This window comes from Mustela erminea, chromosome 16 (genome assembly GCF_009829155.1).
Source record: "Mustela erminea isolate mMusErm1 chromosome 16, mMusErm1.Pri, whole genome shotgun sequence".
In the NCBI taxonomy this organism is placed as follows: domain Eukaryota; kingdom Metazoa; phylum Chordata; class Mammalia; order Carnivora; family Mustelidae; genus Mustela; species Mustela erminea.
Window position 1 is genome coordinate 22,393,095 of NC_045629.1, and position 27,131 is coordinate 22,420,225.

Consider the following 27,131-nt stretch of genomic DNA (forward strand, 5'->3'; position numbering starts at 1 on the left):
AGATGCGAGCAGCTGCTGCAGGATATTGGTTTGTAAGGACCTTCCTCTCCTCTCCCGAAGCACATCGCGTTCAGTGCCCGCCCACGCCTTGTGGAGTCCAAGGTCACTGCCTGACCTTGGAAGTGGACAGTGATGCCAAAGGTAGCCATACTTAATATGATCTATTTGCACTTAAAAGTTTAATGTTAATGTTTAAAAAAATCTATGTATACATTTACAAAATTAGTACAAAAAGGTATTGTTAAAAACTATTCTTATAAAATTAAAGAACTGGTACAGAAAAGCAGAAGAATGGAGCAAATCAAAGCATGTGCATGTCTCTCTGGCTTCCAAGTATGCGGTGACTCCCAGAGGCTGCAGTCTGAGTTCAGGGGGACTGCTTTGAACCTCATCAAAAACAACCCCCAAATCAGCAGCTAAAGACAGATGGCAAATATTTGGTTAATTAGACAACATTAAAAATGATAGTCATTTTTAAAAATCACATCCCAACCTAATCCCCTTACCAAAGAAATAAGTATTTTGATTATTCTCCAATGAAAAGCAAAATAGAATTCTCCAAGACAAACTCCCAAGACAAACTATCATCTAACCCTTTATAATTCCATACACACAAGGGCAGGACCCCAAGAAAGCAAAGGTGTATTCTTGACCATAGTTCAGTGGTGTGTGTGTGTGTGTGTTTGTGTGTGTGTGTGTGTGTGTGATGGAGGTTGAAACTTAGAATACTGTTTCTCCGAAATAGTAAAAAAAAAAAAAATTTAACTGCCTGGAAATAATAAAATAGCACAGACCTATAATAATATTTCAATAAAAATCACATAGGGATTTTTATATACTCTAAGATACTAGCTTCCAGGCTCTAACTATTTGCATGTCCCTAGACTTTTGTTTCCTCATCTGGAAAATGGGCATAATCAAGAACACCTACTACATAGCCATTGGTTAATGGATTAAGTCATGTCCAAATGAAAGAGCATGGGTAGGGTCTTCTACTTAGTAAACACTCAGTAAAGTCAGCAGCTATTTTCTTATAACCATTATTATCATAGAGGTTTCATTCTCAGACCTGTTCAAGCACCATGACTTCAAATGTAAGAGGCTACGAGCAACATCTTCAATGAAAATTTCCTTTCCTATAATATATGATCAAGCTGTGTTTTTCAATTTATATTGTTGTGCCCATTTGAAGTTAGAGAAGATTCAAAACAAATCACTACTCACTACGTCACTGGATCCTCACAACGACACTGACATACAAAGACAAGGGAGCTATTGTCCTCATGACACAGGTTAAGCTTCAGTTTTAGCTGAAGTGTAAGAAGTAAAAGGGCTTGCCAAAAGTCACACACCTAGTAATCAGCAGTAGCAGGATTCAAGGCTGTTTGGCCTCCTCCTTCAGGGCTCTTGCCATCATTTCAGCCTTTTCCAAAACACTAACCTTCAAATAGTTCATTTCGGTCAACAAATGTGACCCTAAGTGGGTTAGCAGAAATACCACACATGGGAAGGTGCAACATGAACTTGGATTTACGATTACATAGATACAAACATGGGCAGATCTGTAAAACAACTTATGGTTCTGGTTTGAGTCTAACACACACACACACACACACACACACACACACACACAGGGCACAGCTCTGTGAGAGCTCATGCTCAAGGGCTATGGGAGAGAAAGTGAGCAAAGGCCTGTGTTCTGATAGGTCTGGAGCTTCCTCCCTATCATATGACACAGTATAAGCAAATGGCTATGGAGGGTCAAAGTACTTATCCAAATAATCCTTTTAAATTAAAAAAAAAAAAAACTTTAACTCAAAAATTTTGTCAGATGAGAAATTAAAACTATGTTAAAATTCTGGGGCACCTGGGTGGCTCAGTGGGTTAAGCCTCTGCCTTCGGCTCAGGTCATGATCTCAGGGTCCTGGGATCAGGCCTCGAGTCAGGCTCTCTGCTCAGCAAGGGGCCTGCTTCCTCCTCTCTCCCTGCCTCTCTGACTACTTGTGATCTCTGTCAGATAAATAAAGAAAAAAATCTTTAAAAAAAAAAAAATTCTGGGGCACCTGGGTGGCTCAGTCGGTTAAGTGTCTGACTCTTGATTTCTTTTCAGCTCAGGTCATGATCTCAGGATCATGGGATCCTAGGATCCAGCCAGCGTCAGCGGGGAGTGTGTTTGTCTCCCTCTCCCTTTGCCCCTCCCCCTGCTTGTGCTCACCCTCTTAAATAAATAAATCTTTTTAAAAAAACTTTATTAAAATTCTTGCTCAGATAAATTTCTTAATTCTCCAAGTCACTTACATGCATAGAAAAAGAACCAAAGACTCAATTAAACTAAAAATTAAAAATACAAATCTCTGCCCCGAATCTTTTTTTTTTTTAATTGCACTGACAAGGGGCGCCTGGGTGGCTCAGAAACAGGTAGATAATAAATAAATAGGTATTTGCTAAATAAATATTTTTTTCCTAATAAAATCTGTTATTCTGGGCACCTGAGTAGCTCAGTGGGTTAAGCCACTGCCTTCGGCTCAGGTCATGATCTCGGGGTCCTGGGATCAAGTCCCGCATTGGGCTCTCTGTTTAGCAGGGGGCCTGCTTCCCTTCCTCTCTCTCTGCCTGCCTCTCTACCTACTTGTGATCTCTCTCTGTCAAATAAATAAATAAAATCTTTTTTAAAAAAACCACACTGACAATGTTTAAAAAAAAAACCACAATGACAAAACCAGAATGGAATTGGCACTGTGTGATGCTGGTTTTTTTTTTAATCCTGATGTTGGAACATAGAATGAACAAATTCCATGAGCTAATTTTATTCAAACCTCTACCCCCCTTAGCCAAGGAGGCCATATTCAGTGACGACTGCCTTGACCACACTACTGTGGGACTCCGTGTCCAAACACCCCAGTCTAGCTGAACGTTTTGCTCTATTTTTCCACAAGGATTCTTATGTCTAGCTGCTGCCTCTACCATAATTAAATAATTGCCTTAGTCAATATGATTCAAGTCCTACCTAGCTCAGTTCTGTACCACAGCCCCAGCAACTGTTGCTTAGTCAAAATGGCGCCTTTGGTGGGGGGAGGGGATGGGATGATCCAGAGAGCTCTGCTCCCTAGTCTGGCTGGAATAGGGACACACAGGATGGAACAACAGTGTTTCTTGATGTGTGTCCTGAAGAAAATCTCTCCTGAAGAGAGATGCCATTCAAAAGCTGGATTTCACAGTCAAGTCAGTTTGGGAAAGACAGTACCTTGAGCCTGTGTCTGGGAACTTCACAATGCACACTGGCATGGTAGAGGTTGTGAAGAGTCCTACAGCAAACACCTCTGTAACATTTCAACTCAGCAAGTCCCGGATTTATTTGACTATGACTCTTCTTGACAGTGCACTTACTAAGAGTGAAACTTAGTTAGGGAAATGCTTGAGACTACATCTATCAGCTGTGTGTCTTCATATCTAGCTACAAGACGACTCTTGGGTTTCCCTGACCAAGAATAGTCACTCAAACAAAGGGTTAGTGTAAGAATTAAACTAGAAATGTGTCGTTCAGATTTTCTGGCAACCAAACTTTTAAGTAATTTGTAAATTTTACCTTAATATAAGGAAAACATGTATTTTTGAAAAACAAACAGAGAAAAATATATATTTGGGTGACCATTACAATAATCCAAAGCAGTATACTCTTTACGAAAATATTTGTGATCATGGACCCACAACCCCAATGTATGTCTTTTTATGTGCAAAGTGAATTGAGAGAACAAAGTGATTACCCAAATATTTCAACTCAACTTCTCTTTTCATAATAATAATATAACTTTGTCTGTTAATTTCCAGACAATTCAAGCTTCCTAAGTTTGAATGTGGATGTAGAAGATAAAGTAGGAGCCAGAGTCATCAGAAAAGTTATCATCAATCTCCACTTAACTATTTAAGTAATATTTTATTAATAAATTGAGCCTTGGGCAGATACAGGCATTTGACTATCTTTGAAACCACTAAGGATATATCCAAAATACAATGATATAATGCAACTGGAAATTCCCCCAATATCAGAGAATTAAGGTTCCTGCATTTTGAAACACCCAATTTACTATGAAAAAAAGATTTGAGTACTACATACAATGGGTACCCATATCATAGTCTCCAAAAATCATTTTCCCAGACCTAAAACGTCTTCTAAAACAAAATTCACAGATTTCCTTTATAAAGTCAACCATCTTCTCTAATTCAATCAAAAATCTGTTTACATTCATGAAGGGGAAATCCTGATACCATGCACCTGATCTATAGTCAGATTATCCACTTAAAAATTTTTAATTCTTTTTTAACTTAACTCACGCCACCATAAAAAGATGTATTCAGATCTAAATTTGAATGCCATTGCCTATTTCCTTCTTTTTAACTGAGAACCATAAAAACATAATTATGCAAAGTTCTTCCTTTCCAAAAGACAGTTGGTAAAAATGTCACACAGTAACACAATCCAAGTCAACAAGAAAATATTCAAAGACCTTCTCCTAAAACAGGGGCGGCGGAGGGGGGGTGAGGGGAAGCAGGTAGCTGTTAATGAATTTATTTAACACTTTGATGTTAGAAGGAACTTTCTCTTCACTCATTGCATTTTAGTTTAGTGGTCAGAAATGATCATGTTTTCAAGGAGCCCTAACGGCAGTGCCTTACCAGTGTAGATGCTGGCATTGGAAGCTGGGATACCAAACTGGGACTCGATGAACTTGGGAATGAAGGTAATGAAAGCAGTTACAATGGCACTCTCAGCTGTGTATGACAAACTCACAAAAAGGAATGTCATGTTGCTTAAGATCCTGACAGCTGCTCTTGGTAGGTCTACAAAATGACAAAAATGACAAACGAATGTTATAAATAAGGGATGGAAAAGAAAATAAAATTGAATTGTTTTTGAAATGAACTGGAAATAGCCATTCAGCAATATTCAAGACTTTATTGAACAGAGAATAAAACCAGAACAACCTGATGACTGATTAGAAATCACCCCCTTGATTAAACAGATTTGGGGTTGTTAAAAATTTTTCAACGAGGAGGAGGAAATTTTAAAAAGGAGTAAAAAAATATATATATCCATACACAAATAACCTTACAAAAATAATCCAATCTATAATTCCTGTTCTAAAAATTGCTGAAGATAAATTATTCACATTTTTTATTGATTAAAACAATGTTATTCTTTGTTAAAACCCAAGAGTCTACAAAATGGGCAAAGAACTTGCAGTACAGTCCTACATTATAGTTTCCATGTCATTCAACTAGCATTTCCCTAGGAAAATGCACTTCTGAAGTGTCATAGCCCTGACCCACATTGAAGACAGCCACAGCAGGGGAACTGTACATGATTCTGATCATTTGATCTTCCAGCCTCAGTATGAAACAGGAAATGATGCAGCTAAAAGGGCTTACGGGTCAGATCACCAGCTCAGATACTCCCAGGGACTTTGGACTGCAGAAGGAAGAGAAATGCTCTCCAAAAGGAGGAGACCCCAGAGGTGGGGGCTCAGGACCGTCCCAGTTGCCTCTCAAGGAAGAGAGAAAAGTCTCATCTTCAAGTCTTTGCATTTATTTTACAGAACTTGACATATAGATATGTTTCAAGATGTATGCCTAGGTATCTTCATTTCAGCATTATTTACAATGGCAAAAATTTAAGGAAAAAGACTAGATGTCCGTCACTGGAAAATGTTTAAGTAAATTGTGGCATATCCCCATAATAAAATACTATGCAGTAGCTAAGAACAATACAGAGCTCTATGTGCTGGCATAAAAGGAACTCCAAGAAATATTTTTATAAATGAACAAAGCAAGCTGCTGCAGAAATATACATATACATGAGTATATAAATATATATACATATACATATACATAATATCAAAGTAAAAATCAAACCAAAACAACATATTTATATGTGGTTGACTATATACCTCCCAATATATACAACACCAAGAAATTCTGTAAGTGGAAATAAGATTGGGAAAGAGAAATAAAGGGAGATTCTTGTGCATTTTTGCATGTTTATAATGTGAGTTAACTCACATTGATGAAGTTTTGGAATACAGGTGAGGTTCAGTGGGGTGAAGTCCAGAGTCAATGACCAAGAAAGGATTCTTGAGATGTCTTTGGTGCAAAATGGTGGTTTATTAAAGCATGGGGACAGGACCCGTGGGCAGAAAGAGTTGCTGCCCAAGGATTGTGAGGGGTGGCTGATTATATACTATGAGGTTGGGGGAGATAAGGAAAAGGGAGAGTTTGAAAGAACTTTCATGTATTAAAGAAGACACACAGGATACCAGAGGCTTTGCTATTTCTCAAGTTAAGGTTGTTTTTCCTTTTAGTAAGGCATTCACAGTAAGATCATTGGGAGTTCCCTGGAGGAATGTCACGCTCCTCCTATCACCTGTCCTTGCCAATGAGCTTTATGGGTTTAAAAGAAATTCAACTTTATTTACATTTCCCTCTGCCTCAGCCTCCCTCAGTTTTATGGAGGGGAAGATGATGTTAGTTCTTCAGAAACAGAGTTGTCTCTGGAAGTTAGGCTATTGATAAGAAAACTTCTTCCTTATAAATCACTAGGACATTTATAAACTGACTCGGGTCTTACAGGATTGTGATCTCTACAAGTTAACTGTTTTTCCTTTAGGGCAGCCAGGAGTGCCTGAGGAATGTCACATATATCCCATGGTTGGGGGTGTGGTTCGCGGGGTATCGGCTTCCGCTTTACCCTCAGCTTGCCTTCTGTTCCCTCAACATTTATGTGATCTTTATATATCTTGGAATGTATCACGGAAAGAGATAAGCTGCATTATTTCTGTACAGTCATTGCAGTTATCAAAATGGTTATTCTCTAGGGTGACTGTGTGGCTCAGACAGTCAAGCATTCCCCTCTTGATTTTTGACTTAGGTCATGACCTCGGGGGTCGTGAGATTGAGCCGCACATTGAGCTCCAGGCTCAGCGGGGACTCTGTTTGAGATTCTCCTCCCAGGGCGCCTGGGAGCCTATGGGTTAAAGCCTATGCCTTTGGCTCGGGTCATGATCTCAGGGTCTGGCTCCATGTACGGCTCTCTGCTCGGTGGGGAGCCTGCTTCCCCCGCATCCCCCTCTCTCTCTGCCTGCCTCTCTGCCTACTTGTGATTTCGGTCAAATAAATAAACAAAATCCTTAAAAAAATTTTTAAAGATTCTCCTTCTCCCTCTCCGTTTGCCCCTCTCCCTGCTTGAGTGTGTACTCTTTCTCTCCCTCTCTAAAATAAATAAATCTTTAAAAAAAAAAAAAAGCTATCACCTTATGCTACAACATAGTAAAATCAATTCATAAAAATTAAGCAAAACTTGTTACTAAAGCTATAATTTATAGCCTATTCAGCAGAATTTAAAACTTAGGAAGTCAAGACTATTTGCTATCATTTTAAAATGTAAATTAACATTAATGTTCTATATTTTAATTTAATCATTAAAGCTTAAATGAACATTTAAAATAAAAATTAAGATGCATACTTCATTTTTTAACATGGAAAAACACACCAGAAAAAAATATATAATTCAAGTACTTCATAAAATTACCTAATATTCTCTTGTAAATATGCAAATCAGAAGGTCATATCTAAGATTAAAAATGAGAGCAGTGCCTGGCTGGCTCAGTCGATAGAGCATGGAACTCTTAATTTTGCGGTCAGGAGTTCAAGCTCCACAGTGTGGAGCCTACTTAAAAAAAATAAAATAAAATATTAAATAAATAAATAAGATTTAAAAATTTAAAAATTAGAAGATCTTTTATCAACATTTGGAGACTCAAATTAAGTCTATCTAAATATTGTTGAATCTAAAACATCTGGTGAAATTATACAACAAATTTTTTTAATCCAAGAAGATAACATATGTATCAAATAAATGTTTTAAAAGATACTAGTTTTAGGGGCACCTGGATAGCTCAGTCAGAAGAGTGGAAAGGCATGTAACTTTTGACCTCAGGGTCATGAGTTCCAGTCCCACATTGGGTGTAGAGATTACTTAAATAAATAAACTTAAAAAAAAAAGATACTTGTTATAGAAAACTGATTTTTCTCTTATACCAATTTCGTGTGCTAAAATAGGCCTCTAATTTCAATGCTAACTAAAAATATATGTCATATTTGTTCTTCTCTTTCATAAATAAATAAAACAAAATCCAAAAAAACCTGGTGTTATTTAAGAAGAATTTAGCAAAAGGTGAAATTCAACTTTAAGTTAGCTTCCTCCTTTCTTCCACCTTCCTCCTTCCCTTTGTTGGAGCTAAATCTTCAGCATACATGCCCTGCAGGAACAAAGAGCCAGATATACAGACTTGGGTCTTCAGCTGGTGGGGCTGGGAGCTTGTTTAAATACAAGAAGAGTGAGTAAGTCAGTCCATTAAGATTAATGGCAGTCAGCCTTCTAATGACCAGAGAAGGGAGTTTACAAATATGGACAAGGGATAGTTAGGTATCAGAATGGAACTGAAGGTAATGGTATATGAAGTCATGGGACAGATGAACAGATAGACCGATGGGTAGATAGAAGATGACTGATAGATATAATTATAGATGATAGATAGATAAAGATGACAGATGATAGATACATGTGTGTGAATGTGTGTACACACACATATTTCCTTACTCTGTCTATTACATGGCTTAGAAGTTGTAACACCTTAGTAGCAAAGAGTACACCTAACACCCAGTGTGTGGTTTCTAAGGGCCATTTTCCACTCAACGGAGAGCTCCTTGGAGAAATGTCTACCTTCAGAGTTGAGACAGAAAATACAAGACGAGCCTGGAAAATCTTGTTGAACAAGAAAGTAAAGTGCTCAGAGAATGACGGGGACATGTCGGAAGGACACCAAAGAGAGTTCGAAGGATCCCAAATAGTCAAATATGAAGCAGTTTAAGGTCAATGGATGCTAAAAGTGGTTAGTGAAAGTTTAACAGAAACAAGATAAGTCAATCTTCATTATTTACAGATCTAGTATTTTCAAATTTGCCCACTCACTATAATTTATGTGTAACCCCCAAATCAAAACTCTCAGGGGTGGCCATTCAAGGACATGCACCACGTGGCAAAAAAAATTTGGACACACACTTTCTTGGCAAAGACTGCATGAGGCCTCTCCCTCTGTCTTCCTGGGTGAGCTCTCATGCTGCAAGCAAGTGTCCTTTTCATAAGATAGTGTCAAATTTTTAGCATTTTTGTATTTTTGGTGATTTCCCTGTTTCAAATGCCCCCAGACATAGTGCTGAAATGCTGTCTAGCATTCCTAAGAGGCTGTGATGTGCCACGTAGAGAAAATGCATGTGTTAGATACACTCCTTTCGGGCATGAGTTATACTGCTGTTGGTGGTGGATTCAATGTTAATGAATCAACAATATATGTTGAGTAAGGTATCTTTGAAGAGAAACACACATGAAACAAGATTATGTATTGATTGGCTGATGATTATATTGTGACAGGAATCCAGCCCTGTGTTTCTCCTAGAGCAATGCCTCCGTGTTCGCCAACTCAATGTTCACGTGACTTTATAGAACACAACTACCACGAATGAGAATCAACAGAATTTAGATAGCTTCAAAGTACTTCCCCACAGAATACCTACAAATTACTTATTGATTGAGAACTGCAAAATATTTATTAACTTTAGAGTACAGAAACCTGGTAGATACAATCTTCTCTAAGAGATCAAAGTTCACAGGGACAGTAGTGCTACATAGTTTCTAGTACAAGGTAGTGGAGCAGAGCATGGCTTCAGTGGTATGCCCACCAAGGACATCCATCAGGAGGTGACACTATCAAACCCAAACTGAGGGACATTCTATAATGTTATCAGCTTATACTTTTTAAAAAGATCAAGGTCATAAAAATAAGGAAATAATGAGAAACTAATTCAGATTGAAGAAGACTAAAATACAGCCCAAAGAAACACAATATGTGATCTGGGAATTGAATTTGGACTTAAAGGGCATTGTTGAAATCACTGATGAAGTTTGAATAGGGCTTGTGGTCTAGGTGGTAGCACTGGATCAATGTTAATTCCCGGGTTTTGATGGCTGCCCTGTGGTCACATAGGACAATGTCCTTGTACTCACGAAACACACACTGAAGAAGACAGGGCAGTAGAGCACCACGTCTGCAACTTCTCAGATGGGTCAGAAACGTTAACAACTGGAGAACTGAGTATAGGACACACATAGCTGTGTGCACTCTTTTTGTGGCTTTTATGTAAATTCAAAATAATTTCAAAAACACAAGAAAAATCACACACACAAAAAAAATCTAAGCTGAATCCATACATTTGCCGTCCAATACCTAATGTTTATGCTGCAGAATATATTTTAGATAAATTTCTTCATGCCATTTATAACTGTCATTGTAAAATCAAAATTAAAGGAAAAAGCCTCATGAAGGAGAGCTAAAATAATGGTAACTAACATCATTTTTTTCTCATTTAATGCTATGAAATCTTACAAATTCAATGATAAGGGCAAATTGACCTTAAAACCAGAAATGCCTTAAACATTATTAAAGTGGGAATAGAATTCAATGCAAAGTACCAAAATTCAATAGAATGTAATGTAAGAGATAGACTACACATAGAAATCACTTTTAAAAGAGGTATTACTTAAGGAGTGCACTTGTGATGAGCAAGTTGTATGTTGTGCATATGTGTTGTATGTAAGTGGTGTACGTAAGTGTTGTATGTAAGTGTTGCATCACTGGGTTGTATGCCTGAAACTAATAACGCACTGTATGTTGGCTAGCTGGAATGTAAAAGCTTTAAAAAAAAAAAAAAGTGTTGCTGTCACTGACAAATCCGTGCACAACCACGGCAGGGCTGGTGACCCAAGACAGCCGGCACTGCCACAAGACCAGATGGTGAGTTGCACACCCATCATAACAGGGCTACGGTACAATAAATTTGATGTCGTCCCCCTGCCTCCTCCACTTGACCTTGCAAACCTTGAGTCAAAGTTTCAGAAAATCTGAGATGTGCGGTATGACTGGCTTCCCATGGAAGCTGATTAAGGACAGTCTCAGTAAGGGCAGAGACCAGAGTTTTTCATTCTCCAATGCCTTGTAGCTGATAGCCTAAGAGGAGGCAGCAGGTATGGATATGGGGGTAAGTTTCTGCCCATCAAGTAAGCGTGCTCCAGTATATGTGAGTGTTTTATGCTCATTCTTTAAAAAATCTCTACAACTTGAAGGATCTATTTCGAATAAACTTTCTGTTTGGAAGAGTAAAGCTTTAAGTAAGCCTGGGCCTCATAGAACCTGAAAGGCGGCAGTCATCTTTGAGAATAGGGCAAAGGGAGAAGCACATTGGTAATACATTTAGTCTGGTATATAATGGATCCCATTCTGAAGAAAGGTCTGCGTGGCCCTGTCACACTGAAAGTCCCCTTTTCAGTGGCTCCTTATGCCAATGTAGTAAGGTTTAGAGCATATGACCTGATACCTCGAAACGAGCTGATTGTAGCAGGAAAGGAGGCTGGACTCAAAGGTGCTTCCAGAAGGCAGCCCTGCAGCCCTACGAGGCCTGGGACACCATGCTGAACACAGACTGGCCAAGCCCTTTACTTCGTGCCCTATACCATTGGCACCTGCCACGCAGTGAATTAGGCTGTGCGTATGAAGATCTGAGTGAGAACATAAGTAAGGAAAAGGAACTGAACATCAGCCTGCAGTTGAGTATCCAGAGTAGCTGTGGGTCCAAAGCAAGGAACACATTCCCAAAGATGCTGGGGGCCCCGCAAGAGAGCCTCATGCTAGAACCCCAGTATCTCAGGAGACTTCAACTTACTTCTGTCCTTTACAAACTGAAAGCTCCTGTCATGCCTTTTTGTTGTCTTAAACTACTGAAACAGACTTTTTTACATAATGATATGCTTGAAAAAGATATGCCAACAGAGCGAATGAGCAAGAAAATGGGAAGGCCAAGCTGCCCAGAACTTGGCCTCACTTGGAAGGCCCTCCAGGCAGGGTTGCTGTCCACCCTTCCAGTTCTGAAGTCCTGACATGACCAGAAGCTCCTGACATGGCCATGATCTTTCTTCTCTCTACTATTTACTATATTCCCCTGCAAGTCTGCTCAGCAAATGTCAAGCTCATCCATGGACTCTGTAAGAGACAGCCCCTTCAAACAGACAGGTGCTTCTCCTCTGTGCTCCCACAGCATGCTGTTCATACTGCTACTCATCAAACCTTCAATAGCTGCATGTGTTTACCTGTTTGTTTCTTCCAAGAGAGTGTAAATGCTATGAAAGCAGGACTTGGTAAATCTGTATAACTTCAGCTCCCAGCATACACCTGGCATTTTGCAGGCACTCAAAAAATATATCTGGGGGTGCCTGGGTGGCTCAGTGGGTTAAGCCTCTGTCTTCGGGTCAGGTCATGATCTCAGGGTCCTGGGACCGAGCCCCACATTGGGCTTTCTGCTCAGTTGGGAGCCTGCCTCCCCCCACCCTCTCTCTGCCTGCTTCTCTGCCTACTTGTGATCTCTCTGTCAAATAAATAAAAATTTTAAAAATCTTTAAAAAATCTTTAAATATATGTGTATGTATATATATATATATATATATATATATATATATATAGAATGTGTTTATTAACATTCATTATAACATCAAAGCAACAATTCATACTAAAACAATATCCATATACATGTGAGAAAATGAAATCTATTCCAAAGATGCCTAATTTCCTCCTGGGTAGTTAATTATTTATTAAGAAAGTGTAAGTCATAAGATAAAGGGCAGGGCATATAATGGTGGGCTTAACAAGACCACAGAAAAATGTGAAGGACCAAATAGATAATCCTTTTTAAAATATGGCTTTCTGGAGCTAAAGAATCCTAAAAAGATTTAGATCAGATTATAAACCAAAGATTCCATTAAAGGAATAACAAAATACTAACCAGAGAAGGAGGAAATACACAATATTTCCAGCATATCTGGGGAAAAGAGGTGTTTGGAATGCTTGAATTTTTCAGATAACTGGGCAATTGCTTCTTAAAGCAACAAAACTTTAAGCATTTTGTTTGTGTTAACTGGTATTACTAGAAAATCTATAGCATAATTTGACATTCTCTTTAAGATTCAAAGTCACAATTATGAATGATAATATCTACCTATGGATTTTTTAGTATATTTTTAAGCCTTCTACTTATTTTCTGATTTTTTTTAAATATTTTATTTATTTATTTGACAGAGAGAGATCACAAGTAGGCAGAGAGGCAGACAGAGAGAAGGGGAAGCAGACTCCCTGCTGAGCAGAGAGCCCAACGTGGGGCTCAATCCCAGGACCCTGAGATCATGACCTGACCCGAAGACAGAGGCTTAACCCACTGAGCCACCCAGTGCCCCTATTTTCTGATTTTTTTTGGTTGCAGGGACATTCCTTCTCTGTGATGTGTTGTGGTGTTTGTTTTTGCCTGCTGACATTCTACTTCTACACCAGCTTTTTTCTCTAATGTTCTTTTGAAGGACCTCTGTGAAGTAGATATAGATTTAAATTTTGTTCTTTTGGACATCAATTTTTTAAATTTAAATTGGGGGTGGGATGAGGAGTGGTGGTTTTATTATTATAAAAAATAGATGAATTATTCTTACTATCGAGTTGTTGACTAAATTTTATTACCTAGAAACTAACAATATTTCCAGATATACATGATAAAAATTAAATGCCAAATAAGGGGGTGCCTGGGTTAAAGCCTCTGCCTTCAGCTCAGGTCATGATCTCAGGGTCCTGGGATCAAACCCCACATTGGGCTTTCTGCTCAGCAGGGAGCCTGCCTCCTCCTCTCTCTCTGCCTACTTGTGATCTCTGTCTGTCAAATAAATAAATAAAATCTTTTTTAAAAATGCCAAATAAACATACTGACCACTCTTAATACCTTTCATAATCTTTCTGATGTAGAAATTTTTGAACATAATATTTCTTCTTGTGGAAAAAAAAGATTTATCTGAAGATTATAGCCTATTCAGTTTATTTTCCTTATGTCTAAATTCAAGTAAAGTAAATATCTTTTTAAAAATAATTTGTTGAGGTCAAATTTACATAACATAAAATTATTTTAAGATGAACAATTCAGGGGCATTCAGTACCTTCACAATAGTGTGCAATCACAACGGTGCGCACCATCTATCCAGTTTCAAAGCATACTTTCTGTTATAAAAATAGTGTAAGCTTCTGTGTTCAGGAATGCTGTTGGAATGGACTTTTATTTTATTCTTTATATCCTTATGTACTTTCTAAATTTTCTACAACAAACATTTATTTTTTTATATTCTTAAAAAAACCAAAACACTCTGTAATTTTTAAAAGAATGCAACAATATGTCATCTTCCAAGATAAGTCTCCCTGACTCAGTCAGCTAACGTAGGAATTCCTTCCTCCTCTTCCTTCAATCTTCCTTAGAATGTACATACCTCCATTTAAAGACCTCTATTTTATTATGTCAATTTTCCTTTCTACCTCCCAGTTCTTTGTCCCATAGCTGTTGCTCAATAAAGATATTTGTGAAAGAGAAAAACAAAGAAAGAGAGACATTTTCTTAAGATAGATACTGTCAGTCATCTATGAATAATTAGAAGGATTTGGGAGGGCCATTGGAAGGGGGGCACAGTGGGTTAAGCATCAGACTCTTGGTTTCTCTTCAGGTCATGATCTCAGGGTCGTGAGATCGAGCCCACATCTGGCTACACACTTAGCGTGGAGTGTGCTTAAGGACTCTCTATCTCCCTTTCTCTCTACCCTCCTCCCTCTCTCATATAAATAAATAAAGTTTTGAGGGTTAAAAAAAAAAAAAAGGAAGGACTTGGGGAGAACAGTCTAATCCTTTCCCAAACATCTTAGATGACACGGATTTCCTAAATGAAAGTAAAACTTGAGGAAAGTATCAACTGAAGAAACAGATCTTGACAGCTTAAACAGACTAAGTCAAACAAGACATAGAATTCACCCTAGGCACAAACAAATTGACCAAGAGTAAAAACGGGAACACCAGAGTGGGGGGTCATTGTTATAGAAAAGTTGGGATTATAAAATAATAAGATATGTGCCAAAATACAGAGTGCTTTTCAAAGTACATGGGTGGGACCCAAAGCCTCAGCCTGGAGAGCTCCAGAAAAGCCCCCCGGAAGGTGGGGAGAAGGAACGTGGCATAAAGAAAGGTGGGGATAACACTATACGATGATAGTAGTGGAGGCAGGCCAGGTGAGTGTATGCTTTGGCTGTAACATATAAGCTTTTATATTAATCCTACTTTTTCATTTTTCAGTATTTTATAATGTTTTGACTTAAAAATCTTGCTGGCTGGGAAGAGACTAGACTACCAAGTTTTAGAGATAGCTTGGGTCAGCTGGGAGCTCATTTTTTTCATGGACTATCTGGTCCTGAGTATACAGTCCCAAGCACCTCTTTACTGTGCTCTTACCCACCCACCAGTGTCGACCCCGTCCTACACCACCCAGGGCCAGGTACCACACAACCAGACCACCCCCACAGCCCAAAGCCCACCGAAATGACACAGACAAGCCAGTTATAAACTGTTGACTCTCTCCCTTTTCTTTCCTATGGAAACCCCCACAGGGATCTGGCCTTGGCTCTACCCTCGCTCTTGTCTTTTGTTTCCTGATCAAAACCTGGTGTTTCCCTTGCAGCCCTGTGTGCCCCCTTCTCTTGGGAAATGCAAGTAATAAATCCTCCTTTCATGTCGTGATTCCATCATGATTCCATCACCCCCTAAATTAAAATGCTGTGGGTATAAATTACAGAGCCACGTCTTTTAACTCCTCTACATAAAACTCCTTGATTCCCTTCTTCTGGAACTACTTTCTAAAAGCATTTAATTTGTCCTTCCACCCCTAATATTTTTTATCTTATTTGTACACAGCCCAAGTGTCCCCATTATCTGCTCATGCTCTTTGAAACTAATGACCACCCCCTGTACTCCCTACTCACAATTCTCCATAAAAGTGTTGCAATTTTCCTCTCCCCTCCAGGACACACTGGCAAATGGCATTCCCTGCTTGCCAATAAAAGAACAAAAGGAGCCAGATGGTCTTGCACACCACAGTCACCTCTGCCCCTGCACATGAAGCCCCTGAGCCACTTACCTACAGGCAGGGGACAGAAACAACAGCTGTTGAGGCCCCAAATACATCATTTAGAGTTGCTGGCCAAGTACTATTCGCTTGCTGAAATCTAGCACGAGTGAATATTTTCATATATAATTTTCTAAGTAGATACTACTCTGATGAGTTGATGAGTAACCTCACAGTTTGCACTGAATATAAAGGAACTGCTTTCTTTTTCAGGAATTCTCTGCCAGGCATGTTAGCATTTCCCTCCTAAGCTGGAGGTCCAAATCTAAAGGTTCAGCTTCCCACAAGGTAACATATGCACAACAAAATCAGTGTCATAGGAGAATGAAACAAAGAACCAGAGCCAGAGAAAATGTAAACACAGCACAACGTCAAAACCAGAAAAAAAGAATGAAGTGCATCTATAAGAATCCTTGCTGGGCTTCAGATTTGGCTCAGGTTCCTGGCCACCAAAGCAAAAAGTTGTATAATCATCATTAGCAGAAACAATCAAACTGCTTTTCCTCTCTATGTTCCAGAGCAACGGTTCTCACAGTGTGGTCCCTGACCTACCAGCCTCAGTATCACCTGAGAAGCTATTAAAGGTGAAAAAAATAATAATAATAAAAAAAAATAAAAATAAATAAAATTAAATTAATTAATTTAAATTTAAATTTAAAAAGGACACCTGGGGGCTCCTGGGTGGCTCAGTGGGTTAAAGCCTCTGCCTTCGGCTCAGGTCATGATCCCAGGGTCTTGGGATCCAGGCCCACATCAGGCTCTCTGCTCGGCGGCGAGCCTGCTTCCTCCTCTCTCTCTCTGCCTGCCTCTCTGCCTACTTGTGATTTCTGTCTGTCAAATAAATAAATAAATAAATTGGAAAAAAAAATTTTAAAAAGGGGGGGCACCTGGGTGGCTCAGTCAGTTAGGCATCCAACTCTTGATTTCATCCTGGGCCTGGAGCCTGCTTAGGATTCTCTCTTGGCCTCTGTTCCTCCCCCTGTCCTCTCTAAAATTTAATTAATTAATTAATTTTTAAAATTCAAATACCAGGCCACTCAAGGCCTCCTGACTTGAACACTGTGGGCCAGGGCCCAGCGCTCTGGGTTTTGAGAAGCCCTTGTGGTTCTTCCTAGGTAGTCAAAGTTTGAGGACCACTGTTCTCACAAAATAGGGTTTTATATAAAGGGCAGTGAGCATGCTCCTATGGCAAATACGGGGAGTTCAAGCAAGAGGTCAATAAAAGCTGCAAACATAAAACTAAACTGTAGTTCAGCAAGGGAGCAAAGGCAATGTGCAGTGGAACTAAGGCAGCACAGACCAAGTACCTGGCCTTGGCAATCCCTCTTTGCTGAGTCAAGGATTGACCCCAACATATTCCACACTATACCAGTTTTAAAATACCCAGCAAAGGGCCCCATGCAATAGTTCTGGATATTCTTGGGCAACTCAAATTTGGAATTTATTCCTTCTGTCCTTCTCAACTAGCTCTTTCTGCATTACCTGAGGTTGAAATCCTGAAACCACCTTTGATACCTACCTCCCCATTATCCCGTCAGTGGCCAGATCCTACAGACACAACCTTTCCTTCCTCAATAATTCATGCATCAAATATTGACTAGCTATAAGGTGGTATAAATTCATCAGGGAACACGGTGGACATGGGGCACTTGCCTTCATGGGGCCTACTTTCTCACTGTGGAGACAACAATAAGATAAAGAAAATATATGGTATGTTAGATAACGATATACTAAGGAGAAAAATAGAGAAGGGCAGGAGATATGATACTTTGGAGAGGGGCACCTGGGTGGTTCAATGTCTGCCTTCAGCTCAGGTTATGATCCCAGGGTCCTGGGATCGAGCCCCCTGTCGGGATCCCTGTTTAGCGGGGAGTCTGCTTCTCCCTCTCCCTCTGCCCTACCCCCTGTTTGTATTCTCTCTCTCTCTCTGTCTCTCTGAAATAAATAAAATCTTAAAAAAAAAAAAAAAAAAAAAGCTTTCGAGGAAATTGGAGGTTTTTTAATAGGGCAGCCAAGTAAGGCCTCCCTGAGAAGGGACTCTGAGTAATATCCTGCAGGAAGCGAGGGGATCTGGGGAGCCACGTTGCCAGCAGAGGGATAACAAATGCCAAGGCCATGAGGTGAGAGCACGCCTGGCAGGTTTGAGGACCAGCAATAAGCCCAATGTGGCCAAAGTGGAATAAACAAACGGAGCTGCATGAGGGAGATGGGGTTGAACAGATAAGCAGGGACCAGACGCTACCCACAGGTCATACAGGAAAGAGACTTTTCTCTGAATGAGACAAGAGACCACAAAAGCTATGAGCAGAGGAGTGGCATTTTAATAGGATCCTTCTGGCTGCAGAGTTGAAAACAACCCAGAGGGGACACGGATAGAAGTAGGGAGCCTAGTTTCACAGACTACTGTCCTTGTTTGCCAGTCAAAACCATCACTGCCTCTCACCGGGACTCTGCACAGCTTTCTACCTGGGCCCCCTCCTCCCTTCCTACCCCTCTCCCTCCCTATTCTTCCAAAAGGAGTGTGGCCAAATGCCTGCTCAAACCTCCCCACTGCCTTGTAGGGACAGAATCCGTTAAAAACTCCTAGAACTCAAGCTCTCTATGCACAACGGGGCTCTGCTTTACCTGTTCAACCTCATCTCCCAGGTCTCTCCACACACAACCAACACACCAACCACAATACACTTGCTCAGCGTCCTCAAATACATCTACACAGCCTGACCTTGCCTTTGCTCTCTAACTGGAACTGTTTCTCCTCCACCTACTGAAACTCTCCAAGTATGCCAAGGTTCTCCACAAATCCCACTTCCTCCATGAAACTTCTTTTGACCCCTAATCTCGATGTGCCCTTGACTGCATTGAACATCACACCGTTGCATCCGTCCTCGTTTATGGTCTTTCCATCTGTGATCGTCCTGTCTCCCTCCATGGACTACAAGCTCCCTGAGGGCAAACCATGGCTCACTCATCTTCATCTCCACCAGAGCATAAAGTAGTTCTTCTACAGAGTGACCAGTCATCAAATTAAATGATGACAACACAAACACAATCCAGAATTCCATAACTTCAAGTGGCCTATTTAAATCAGTTAATCCACTCTGAGTAACTATTTTGCTCAGTTAGGATTATAAACATATTGCAGTCTAACACAGACAAAAGTCTAGCAGAGAAAAATCTGTTACATTTTATGCTAACTAGTCATGCTAAGCAGTTAAAAGATTAAAAGTGGACACAAAAATAAAATGTTTCTTATGGTTAACTGCCACCAAAAGTTTTCTATTTAGGAAGATACCCAGCTAAATTTGGAAGACGTTAAAATGCTGGACCTCAAACCTCAGGAAAATTGATCCAGTTAAATATTTTAAGGGTTTATTTTTATTGGTAAGATTTGATGCAATCAATGCTAATCTCTTTATGGAAAGGTGATTCAGACCCACTAAAAATTTTACTTTCTCCTTTGTGGTGTTTTAAAACAGTCTTATTCCTGCATAATTTATAATAAGAATCTAGAAACACTGAGTCAGACTTTCCCAATGTCTATCATTAAAATGTGGAGGCAGAGAGTGGATTTGTATGGCCCAAATCATTTTTTCAAGGAAGTATGACTTATTAACTTAGATATTCTGCCACCTCCTCTCTGAAGAAGTTAATACTGGTATCCAAATTTCAAATATGAAATAAAGACTTACAAGAGGCCTCCTCCAGAAAGCAGGACAAGGGAAAAGAGGATCTGAGAATCAAACTAAGATTTAATTCAAAATGAAATCTTAGCAACCACTCTTTAATTCAAGGCCTTACTGATGAATCTCAATTTTGTAATAAAAAGTTATGTCAACAGTTGAATAACTCCCATAGATTTATCCTTTTGAAAACCAGATGAAATACTAGACTGTCATTTCCTATAGGTGACAGGTATTATATATTCTGGAGGAAATCAATAAGTGTAAGATAAATATGAATTAATTTTAAATATTCTAATTAAATATTGTTTCTACATCATCAACATCATTTGAATCATTTTCAACAAAACATTTGCACTATATACTCCGATTAAAACAGGATTCCTGGGCACCTGGGTGGCTCAGTGGGTTAAGCCGCTGCCTTCGACTCAGGTCATGGTCTCAGGGTCCTGGGATAGAGTCCCGCGTCGGGTTCTCTGCTCCGCGGAGAGCCTGCTTCCTCCTCTCTCTCTCTCTGCCTGCCTCTCTGCCTACTTGTGATCTCTCTGTGTCAAATGAATAAATAAAATCTTTAAAAAAATAAAAAAATAAATAAAACAGGTTTCCTTTCTAACAGGAGAAAGTGGTTCTTGAAATTCCAGACTAGACGCAATTAGAGAATTCAGTGCAAGTGAAAGTAAAAAATGAACCAGCCCTGTGTCCTAATCAGGAGATTTAGAGGCAAAAGTGAGATCAGTCATCACAATGAAGGCATAGGATGAAAAAGTTGAGAATATATCAGAAACACTGACAGGAAAATCAGAAAGGAAACCAACTACCCATCACTGCTATAAGATTCCTCTTATTCTTTCCTTTAAAAGAAAACATCCTAATCTATTATAATGAGCATTTAAAAAAAAAAAAGATGAAGAGAAATCCCTAGCAGTACAAGATGATATACAATAAAATACTATGTAGATTCAATTTGGAAAAAGAATCTTAAAATTCCATGATGGCTTTTAAACCCACATGCCTAAGTGTGCTTCCTCCCACAAATAGGTCCTGAGTCAAAGATTCAAGTCCACACAGTTTATCAGGGAGTCTCAGCAAACACTGCTTAGGGCGTGCGATACAAGGGATGTAGAAATAGACCTCAGAACTGTCTCATCCATCAAGTAGGGAAGCTGGGGTGTTCATCAGCCAGTGGTTAAGACCGTTGTATATGGGGGTGAGAGAGTGGTAATTCCTTGGCACTTGATGGCAGCCTCAAGCAGAAGCCAAGAGGTTTCCCAGCCCAGAAAGAAAACTGGACAAAAGGAGACCTTCAGGGGAGGAGTCAAGATGGCGGAGAAGTAGCAGGCTGAGACTACATCAGCTAGCAGGACATCAGCTAGATAGCTTATCTAAAGATTGCAAACACCTGCAAATCCATTGGCAGATCGAAGAGAAGAAGAACAGCAATTCTAGAAACAGAAAAACAACCACTTTCTGAAAGGTAGGACCGGCGGAGAAGTGAATCCAAAGCGACGGGAAGATAGACCCCGGGGGGAGGGGCCAGCTCCCGGCAAGCGGCGGAGCAACGGCGCACAAAATCAGGACTTTTAAAAGTCTGTTCCGCTGAGGGACATCGCTCCAGAGGCTAAACCGGGCGAAGCCCACATGGGGCCAGCTTGGCCTCAGGTCCCGCAGGGTCACAGAAGGATCGGGGGTGTCTGAGTGTCGCAGAGCTTGCGGGTATTGGAACGGGAAAGCCGGCTACAGAGACAGAGCCGACAGTAAGCTCGCAACTCAGGGTTACCTTGAACTGGTCGCAGGCTCAGTGAGCTCGGAGCGCGGCCGGAGGTCAGGCAGACGGGAGTAACTGGGCGCTGTTCTCTGAGGGCGCACTGAGGAGTGGGGCCCCGGGCTCTCGGCTCCTCCGGGCCGGAGACCAGGAGGCCGCCATTTGTATTCCCATCCTCCGGAACTCTACGGAAAGCGCTCAGGGAACAAAAGCTCCTGAAAGCAAACCCGAGCAGATTACTCAGACCGGCCCCTGGTAAGGGCGATGCAATTCCGCCTGGGGCAAAGACACTTGAGAATCACTACACCAGGCCCCTCCCCCAGAAGATCAACAAGAAATGCAGCCAAGACCAAGTTCAACTACCAAGGAGTGCGGTTTCAATACCAAGGAGAGCAGCAGAATTCCAGAGGAGGAGAAAGCAAAGCACGGAATTCATGGCTTTCTCCCTGTGATTTTCTTTTTTTTTTTTTCCCTGTGATTTTTTTAGTCTTGCAGTTAATTTAATTTTTTTCTTTTTCATTTTTTTTCTCTTCTCCTGCTAAAATTTTTTTTAACTTTTACCCTTTTCTTTTTTAACGTTTTTTAACTAGTTTATCTAATATATATATTTTTTCCTTTTTATATTTTTCTTTATTCATTTTCTTTTTTTAAATTCTTTTCTTTTATTTTTTTTTATTATTTTTTTTCTTTCTTTCTTTTTGAACCTCTTTTTATCCCCTTTCTCCTCCCTCACGATTTGGGATCTTTTCGGATTTGGTTAAAGCATATTGTCCTGGGGTTGTTGCCACCCTTTTAGTATTTTACTTGCTACTTCATATACTCTTATCTGGACAAAATGACAAGGCGGAAAAATTCACCACAAAAAAAAGAACAAGAGGCAGTACCGAAGGCTAGGGACCTAATCAATAGAGACATTGGTAATATGTCAGATCTAGAGTTCAGAATGACAATTCTCAAGGTTCTAGCTGGGCTCAAAAAAGTCATGGAAGATATTAGAGAAACCCTCTCGGGAGATATAAAAGCCCTTTCTGGAGAAATAAAAGAACTAAAATCTAACCAAGTTGAAATCAAAAAAGCTATTAATGAGGTGCAATCAAAAATGGAGGCTCTCACTGCTAGGATAAATGAGGCAGAAGAAAGAATTAGTGATATAGAAGACCAAATGATAGAGAATAAAGAAGCTGAGCAAAAGAGGGACAAACAGCTACTGGACCACGAGGCGAGAATTCGAGAGATAAGTGACACCATAAGACGAAACAACATTAGAATAGTTGGGATTCCAGAAGAAGAAGAAAGAGAGAGGGGAGCAGAATGTATACTGGAGAATTATTGGGAAGAATTTCCCCAATATGGCAAAGGGAACGAGCATCAAAATTCAGGAGGTTCAGAGAACGCCCCTCAAAATCAATAAGAATAGGTCCACACCCCGGCACCTAATAGTAAAATTTACAAGTCTCAGTGACAAAGAGAAAATCCTGAATGCAGCCCGGGAAAAGAAGTCTGTAACATACAATGGCAAAAATATTAGATTGGCAGCTGACTTATCCACAGAGACCTGGCAGGCCAGAAAGAGCTGGCATGATATTTTCAGAGCACTAAACGAGAAAAACATGCAGCCAAGAATACTATATCCAGCTAGGCTATCATTGAGAATAGAAGGAGAGATTAAAAGCTTCCAGGACAAACAAAAACTGAAAGAATTTGCAAACACCAAACCAGCTCTACAGGAAATATTGAAAGGGGTCCTCTAAGCAAAGAGAGCCTACAAGTGGTAGATCAGTAAGGAACAGAGATAATATACAGTAACAGTCACCTTACAGGCAATACAATGGCACTAAATTCATATCTCTCAATAGTTACCCTGAATGTTAATGGGCTAAATGCCCCAATCAAAAGACACAGGGTATCAGAATGGATAAAAAAATAAAACCCATCTATATGTTGCCTCCAAGAAACTCATTTAAAGCCTGAAGACACCTCCAGATTTAAAGTGAGGGGGTGGAAAAGAACTTACCATGCTAATGGACATCAGAAGAAAGCAGGAGTGGCAATCCTTATATCAGATCAATTAGATTTTAAGCCAAAGACTATAATAAGAGATGAGGAAGGACACTATATCATACTCAAAGGGTCTGTCCAACAAGAAGATCTAACAATTTTAAATATCTATGCCCCCAGCGTGGGAGCAGCCAACTATATAAACCAATTAATAACAAAACCAAAGAAACACATCAACAATAATACAATAATAGTAGGGGACTTTAACACTCCCCTCACTGAAATGGACAGATCATCCAAGCAAAAGATCAGCAAGGAAATAAAGGCCTTAAATGACACACTGGACCAGATGGACATCACAGATATATTCAGAACATTTCATACCAAAGCAACAGAATACACATTCTTCTCCAGAATAGATCACATCCTCGGTCCTAAATCAGGACTCAACCGGTATCAAAAGATTGGGATCATTCCCTGCATATTTTCAGACCACAATGCTCTAAAGCTAGAACTCAACCACAAGAGGAAGTTTGGAAAGAACCCAAATACATGGAGACTAAACAGCATCCTTCTAAAGAATGAATGGGTCAACCGGGAAATTAAAGAAGAATTGAAAAAAATCATGGAAACAAATGATAATAAAAATACAACGGTTCAAAATCTGTGGGACACAACAAAGGCAGTCCTGAGAGGAAAATATAGCGGTATAAGCCTTCATCAAGAAACAAGAAAGGTCTCAGGTACACAACCTAACCCTACACCTAAAGGAGCTGGAGATAGAACAAGAAAGAAACCCTAAGCCCAGCAGAAGAGAAATCATAAAGATCAGAGCAGAAATCAATGAAATAGAAACCAAAAAGACAATAGAGCAAATCAACGAAACTAGGAGCTGGTTCTTTGAAAGAATTAATTAAATTGATAAACCCCTGGCCAGACTTTTCAAAAAGAAAAGAGAAAGAACCCAAATAAATAAAATCATGAATGAAAGAGGAGAGATCACAACTAACACCAAAGAAATACAAACTATTATAAGAACATACTATGAGCAACTCTACGCCAACAAATTTGACAATCTGGAAGAAATGGATGCATTCCTAGAAACATATAAACTACCACAACTGAACCAGGAAGAAGTAGAAAGCCTGAACAGACCCATAACCAGTAAGGAGATTGAAACAGTCATTAAAAATCTCCAAACAAACAAAAGCCCAGGGCCAGACGGCTTCCCGGGAGAATTCTACCAAACATTTAAAGAAGAACTAATTCCTATTCTCCTGAAACTGTTCCAAAAAATAGAAATGGAAGGAAAACTTCCAAACTCATTTTATGAGGCCAGCATCACCTTGATCCCAAAACCAGACAAGGATCCCATCAAAAAAGAGAGCTATAGACCAATATCCTTGATGAACACAGATGCGAAAATTCTCACCAAAATACTAGCCAATAGGATTCAACAGTACATTAAAAGGATTATTCACCACGACCAAGTGGGATTTATTCCAGGGCTGCAAGGTTGGTTCAACATCCGCAAATCAGTCAATGTGACACAACACATCAATAAAAGAAAGAACAAGGACCATATGATACTCTCAATAGATACTGAAAAAGCATTTGACAAAGTACAGCATCCCTTCCTGATCAAAACTCTTCAAAGTGTAGGGATAGAGGGCACATACCTCAATATCATCAAAGCCATCTATGAAAAACCCACCGCAAATATCGTTCTCAATGGAGAAAAACTGAAAGCTTTTCCGCTAAGGTCAGGAACACGGCAGGGATGTCCATTATCACCACTGCTATTCAACATAGTACTAGAAGTCCTAGCCTCAGCAATCAGACAACAAAAGGAAATAAAGGCATCCAAATAGGCAAAGAAGAAGTCAAATTATCACTCTTTGCAGATGATATGATACTATATGTGGAAAACCCAAAAGACTCCACTCCAAAACTGCTAGAACTTGTACAGGAATTCAGTAAAGTGTCAGGATATAAAATCAATGCACAGAAATCAGTTGCATTTCTCTACACCAACAACAAGACAGAAGAAAGAGAAATTAAGGAGTCAATCCCATTTACAATTGCACCCCAAACCATAAGATACCTAGGAATAAACCTAACCAAAGAGGCACAGAATCTATACTCAGAAAACTATAAAGTACTCATGAAAGTAATTGAGGAAGACACAAAGAAATGGAAAAATGTTCCATGCTCCTGGATTGGAAGAATAAATATTGTGAAAATGTCTATGCTACCTAAAGCAATCTACACATTTAACGCAATTCCTATCAAAGTACCACCCATCTTTTTCAAAAAAATGGAACAAATAATTCTAAAATTTATATGGAACCAGAAAAGATCTCGAATAGCCAAAGGAATATTGAAAAATAAAGCCAAAGTTGGTGGCATCACAATTCCGGACTTCAAGCTCTATTACAAAGCTGTCATCATCAAGACAGCATGGTACTGGCACAAAAACAGACACATAGATCAATGGAACAGAATAGAGAGCCCAGAAATAGACCCTCAACTCTATGATCAACTCATCTTCGACAAAGCAGGAAAGAATGTCCAATGGAAAAAAGACAGCCTCTTCAATAAATGGTGTTGGGAAAATTGGACAGCCACATGCAGAAAAATGAAATTGGACCATTTCCTTACACCACACACGAAAATAGACTCAAAATGGATGAAGGACCTCAATGTGAGAAAAGAATCCATCAAAATCCTTGAGGAGAACATAGGCAGCAACCTCTTCGACCTCAACCGCAGCAACATCTTCCTAGGAACATCGCCAAAGGCAAGGGAAGCAAGGGCAAAAATGAACTATTGGGATTTCATCAAGATCAAAAGCTTTTGCACAGCAAAGGAAACAGTTAACAAAATCAAAAGACAACTGACAGAATGGGAGAAGATATTTGCAAATGACATAACAGATAAAGGAGTAGTGTCCAAAATCTATAAAGAACTTAGCAAACTCAACACCCAAAGAACAAATAATCCAATCAAGAAATGGGCAGAGGACATGAACAGACATTTCTGCAAAGAAGACATTCAGATGGCCAACAGACACATGAAAAAGGGCTCCATATCACTCGGCATCAGGAAAATACAAATCAAAACCACAATGAGATATCACCTCACACCAGTCAGAATGGCTAAAATCAACAAGTCAGGAAATGATAGATGCTGGCGAGGATGCAGAGAAAGGGGAACCCTCCTACACTGTTGGTGGGAATGCAAGCTGGTGCAGCCACTCTGGAAAACAGCATGGAGGTTCCTCAAAATGTTGAAAATAGAACTGCCCTATGACCCAGCAATTGCACTACTGGGTATTTACCCTAAAGATACATATGTAGTGATCCAAAGGGGCACGTGCACCCGAATGTTTATAGCAGCAATGTCCACAATAGCCAAACTATGGAAAGAACCTAGATGTCCATCAACAGATGAATGGATCAAGAAGATGTGGTATATATACATAATGGAATACTATGGAGCCATCAAAAGAAATGAAATCTTGCCATTTGCGACAACATGGATGGAACTAGAGCGTATC

At 39.7% G+C, this 27,131-nt stretch overlaps 1 protein-coding gene across 2 annotated transcripts in view; it reads right to left on the reverse strand.

Annotated features, from left to right (window-relative positions):
- SLCO5A1 (solute carrier organic anion transporter family member 5A1) overlaps positions 1-27,131 on the reverse strand; it is a 137,919-nt gene that overhangs the window by 48,840 nt on the left and 61,948 nt on the right. The window contains exon 5 of one of the 2 annotated variants that reach the window (XM_032316596.1): positions 4,675-4,839. The exons of the other annotated variant lie outside the window; for it this stretch is intronic. Coding sequence (XP_032172487.1) covers positions 4,675-4,839 — 165 coding nt within the window. The remainder of the gene's footprint in view (positions 1-4,674; positions 4,840-27,131) is intronic. 2 annotated transcript variants of the gene reach the window in all.